The sequence below is a fragment of the Buceros rhinoceros genome, unplaced genomic scaffold (assembly GCF_000710305.1).
Source record: "Buceros rhinoceros silvestris isolate BGI_N320 unplaced genomic scaffold, ASM71030v1 scaffold18684, whole genome shotgun sequence".
Taxonomy (NCBI): domain Eukaryota; kingdom Metazoa; phylum Chordata; class Aves; order Bucerotiformes; family Bucerotidae; genus Buceros; species Buceros rhinoceros.
This window is the reverse complement of record NW_010407969.1, coordinates 87,949-92,870: the sequence shown is the minus strand read 5'-3', so window position 1 is coordinate 92,870 and position 4,922 is coordinate 87,949. Positions and strand designations below refer to the sequence as shown.

Below are 4,922 nucleotides of genomic sequence, written 5' to 3'. Positions count from 1 at the left end.
TACTCTCTTGTAAAACAGAATTTCTACTCCCATGATGACCCTGCTATTCATCTTCTGTACCTGTGCACGTTTTTAAACAGAAATGACTAGAAACCTCTGCCACGCCTTATCATGCCTTTACTGATGCCTGATGTGGTGACACCAATACCTCATTCTGCTGAAAATACCAGCCCTGCTACCTCACAGCGCTGCGCATTATTCATGGTTAATGCTGGAGCCACACCACCCCTGAATCCTCTCTTCCACCCTGTGCGACTGCCCTCACAGCGGAAAATCTCATGAAAATCCTCAGTGCAAGGCTGTGCTCCTGGTACTCCTGCATTCTGAGTTGTTACTCAGTTGATTGAAGAACAGGCGCTAGGCTGGAAGGAGCAGTGGTCCAGGCTCACTGACCGTCTGTGCAGCTGTCATGACAATGACAGCCACTCGCACAAGGCTCTGTGGCTGCAGCATCACGCACAAGGAGAGCTGTGTCCTGTCAGCGACGACAGTACAGTTCAACACACGTTGCATTAAAGAGCTTATTGCCAGAGACAGGGATATCAAGAAATAAATACATAAAATCTAAGATGCTTTTGTTTGTTTTACCTGTTCTGTACTAGTAGACATCTAATAAACCTGCACTGAAAAGCAGCCCACTTTTTATGCCCATGTGAAATGAATTTAGTGTCCCAACTGTAAATTACTATATTTTCTTCAACAAAAACCACAAAAAAGGACAAGGCAAATGGTAACAATTTCAGAGGGATTATAGTAACTACACAGTTTTTTTAAACACTTGTAAAGTTGCTTATGAAAAAACACAGATTTCCAGTGATCCGGAGCATAACTGCATCCAAACCTCTTCAATTTTCACAGAACTGGCCATGTCTTACCCAGTTACTCATGCGAACCAGCACTGTCTGATGTACTTCCTTAGCATGCTCACAGATTGGACTGTAATATTCTGCAGACCTTGACTGTGTTTATTTAAGGGTTTTTACAGATGGCACAAATCCAGCTGTAGGTGCAGCAGACAAAAGCAGGTTTTGTTAGTGGATGCTGATGCTTCCACTGCAATGACATTCAGGACCTCAGTCACCTCAGACTCCAGCTGCTCTTGGCGTCATACAAGAAATACCTGTTTCGTGAGTATAGGGTTTGTAGGGATTGTCCAGTGCCTTACCAAAACATTAAACATCTCAGAGAATTTCTTTCTTTGTTGTTGTGCAGGTGTTTCCTTATGCATTTTGCTAAATGGACCAGGTTCACTTGGGTGAACAGTGAATTTCCACCATTCCCTAGATGTGTTTTCACAACATTCCATCTGTAAGCAAGGCAAAGGGACGCTGGAGTGTACTGCAGAGCAAATCGACATTTGAAGTGTAACTTAAAATAAAACAATGAAGAACATTAAATATAATTTACTTAGCCCAGATGATAGTCCTTGTTTGACTTCCAGCATCTCAAGGTGGTAACGGCTCTTGCTGAGGGGATTGGGGTCACTAAAAATGTTAAGGCTGCACAGTAATAATGAGGAATGACTAGAGCATGAAGATTCACCATCTGAGACTTTATTAGACACGCAGATTCATTTTTTTCCTTTTAAAAAGGCTCCTTCATTCCATTGTTTCCCAAAGAACAAAGTCTGTCATGAAGCACTGCTCTCCCTTGAACGGACTGGTGAGGCCACCTCACCCAGTTTGTGCCTTCCATACCCATTCCCTTCCCAGCCTACCTACTCAGACCCACTGTAGGAGGGGCCAGGACCTACTTCGTTTTGTGAAAGCTAAACATTCCCATTGTCCCTGAATGCAGCCATCAGCAGCACGTGGCTTGTCTTATAAACAGTGTATGAAAGGCTATAAACAAAGCCTGGCAAGTCCTTGAAAGGCAGCAATAAGGCTATTCTAGGTCTATCTTTAGTTTAAACTACTGTTACCAACGTTACTAACACCATAGTATCTTTCTCATTGCTGTCTTCTGTCTTTGTTTCTCTTAGCAAGAGCACAGAGGCTAAAGAAATGGAAAAATTCACTCATCTGGAAGCTCTGCTGTTTACTGCTGTGCTGGAGAATTGTGTGGATCAGCTCTCAATTCTTGGATATATCATGCCGGTTTCATATGAGGGCAAGACAGACATCTGCCATGTATGTGCCTCTATCCTTGCTCTTTAATGAAATCCCTCTTGGTTTTTTTCTTGTTTTCGTTATGTGTCTTCTAGCAGCATTTTTAAAAAATCAACTCAGATATTTTTCTCTGCAAAGTGCTCCACGACCCTTGGGTGAAGAAACACAATAAAAGCCCGTGGGTGACCAATTTTAATATTTATGTTGCAGCATCACTGAGAAGCCTTTGTCAAGACTTTGTGCAAAGGACACTTCTGACCCAAGATGAGGTTCCTGGGCTTATGATTTTAAAACTGTGGTGGTTACATGACAAGGAAAGGATTAGGGAAAAGGAAACAAAACCTGTTTAGGTTCTTATGCAGATATGCAGCTATTTTAAAAATGCAAAATACTAATAAATTTGAGAGTGCCTTTGGTCCCCACAGACAAAGAATTAAGAAAGGATCCACATCAAAATATCCTAGTAACTACCCGTTCTCAATGACCATCATTAATTAGTTGATTTCTGATAGGCATCAGAACTGAGAGGGTTTGGGTAGAGATACAGAGAAGAAGCTCTGCTGCTCAGAGAGAGGCTTGGTGCTGTGGAGGAAGATGTTGTGGTAATTCTGGTAGCTGATAGACACAGGAAACAGGATGAGACCATCCTGAGGGGTAAATGGTTCTAAGTTCTGTTGTCATGTACTTTAAATGACATAGCAGGCTGTTTTCAGTTTAAGCAGGTTTGAAACTCTTTAAGAGGAACTCAAAAAATAAAAAGTCTGTGACCAGGATGGAAATAAAAACTGGGATCCGGGTTTTCAGAGCTACTGCCGTTTGCTCTAATGTACCACTTAAGAATCCAAGAGGAAGGTAAATCAGTATGTTGTTTTCTACGAGTTTCCTTTCCATATTAACTTTAAAGAAAACCCGCTGTAAAGCAGCAGCAGCTGGCGTTACAGTGAATTTCGGAGCACGAGCGGTGCTTAGTCTGTGCAATAGATGGCACTCCTGCCCTTGGAAGAGCCCTGCCAGCCAGCCGCGCCTCTTCCCAGAGGATGCTGCTCCCTCCCAAAACCCCTTACGTGCCAGCAGCAAAAACCCAGAGAAAGAGCGTATCTCTAGGATGGTAGGAGTTGTTCTTCAGACACACAAACTCGGGTGGACAGACCTACTGAAGGTACACTTACATTATAGAGAAGACAGCTTAGCTTTTCTCTTCAATCACAGACACTCATTTTTACCAAGTTAGTTCTTAAAACACGGTATTCTCACAGACCATAAACCCTATGTGTATTTTTAAAGATGCCAAAACAAATCGAGAAGGAAACTATTTAGACACAAGAAAACGGCTCTGGGAAGCTGGTTGCTAACTTTGGTGCTCTGTAATTTGCTACTCCTCCCCGTTTCTCAGTTTACATTTGGCTGTTATCATTGTATTTGTGGAAGACTGGTATTTCCAAAGCACGCTGGAGCTCTGCCAGTCAAAGAGATCAACAGCGTTTTCAAAGACTGGCATCTAAATTTCAGTTGATGACATTTTTTAGGTTAATCACAGTGCTGGCCAGCACCTCACTGATTTTCCAAAAAAATTGCTACAGGCGGTGCATGGCTCAAAGGAAGGCAGCCTTTCTGTTTGCTGAATTTTGGGCAAAAGACTAGCAAAAGATAAACAGCCAAGAGACTACGCAGATGGTGACACACGCAGTTTACAAACTCCTTGCTCTTACATAGTTACTTGGTAATTATTAGTGTGTAAGGCCCTGCTGTTTACAGACAATCTAGTTACAGCCTGTCTTGAACTGTCCCAGACATGAAAAAACATCTATCAGAATATTCATAAAATCTACACAACATTAAAGCAGCTTGTTGGCCAAAATTAGTTTTCTGAAGTACAGCATCACCACTAAACTATTTAAACCCTTTTTTTCTAATTAACTATGTAATTATCATTGGTCTGTGTACACTTTGCATGCAATTCATTTAATGTAAATTTAATTGTCCAAAATTTAAGCATGTAGCCACCTAGACTCCTTCTGTAGTCAGTGGTGAGTCAGGCACTGCCAGAGGCTGATTCATCCCATCCGGCGGTGTCCAGGATGCTCAGAATGAAGCAGCACTGCCCTCACGGGCTATGGCAGCATGGCAGACCACGCGTGGAGCCTCGCTTGACAAGTAACTTCTTGGAAGTGCTACCGCCATACCCAGTTGCTGCCCTGACCACTGGTTTTACTCTGCCCTCTGTGCTGTGTTGGCACAAACACGTCTGTGGTTGTGCAGGGATCTGGACTGAGAACTGGTGCTGCTAAAAATAAATAATTTTTTTTCCTTATTTCTGGAAAATGTTTCAGCTGAGTTCTCTAACCCATTTCCCCAGGCAGACAGGCTGGGGAGTCAGCAGCTGTGGACTGGGATGGGGCTGGCAGGGGCTGTGTTAGCTGGCTCCAGAGGTACTGCTAGTATGTGCTCAGCCTCTGAGATGCCAGTTGTTGGACAAGAAAATGTTCTCTTTTAATGTCCCAGTGGATACATCTGCATTCTTACCCACAGCACATAAAACAGAGAAATTCCTAGAAGCAAGACCTCAGCTGATTTTTTAGTGTGCTTTCGCTTTTCTGGGGCTTTTTCTTTTTTAATAAAATTGTACCTAGTCAGAATATATCTTTCCATGCAGAAAAGAGCTGCCAATATATTAAATTTCTTCTTTGAATTCGTGTTATACTTCCTCTGCTGTCATTCTCTCAAAACCCCCCCCAGCTAAGCAAATAGCTGATGTTTGTGACTTGTATTTCCACACCTTTCAGCTCTTGTTACAACAGTAATAATTGTAGGGAA

At 42.6% G+C, this 4,922-nt stretch overlaps 1 protein-coding gene across 1 annotated transcript in view; it reads left to right on the top strand.

Annotated features, from left to right (window-relative positions):
- Nucleotides 1–2,003: 2,003 nt before the first annotated feature.
- Nucleotides 2,004–4,922, top strand: part of IQCG (IQ motif containing G) — an 18,728-nt gene continuing 15,809 nt past the window's right edge. The window contains exon 1 of the mRNA XM_010134716.1: nt 2,004–2,129. Within this exon, the coding sequence (XP_010133018.1) occupies nt 2,004–2,129 (126 nt within the window). The remainder of the gene's footprint in view (nt 2,130–4,922) is intronic.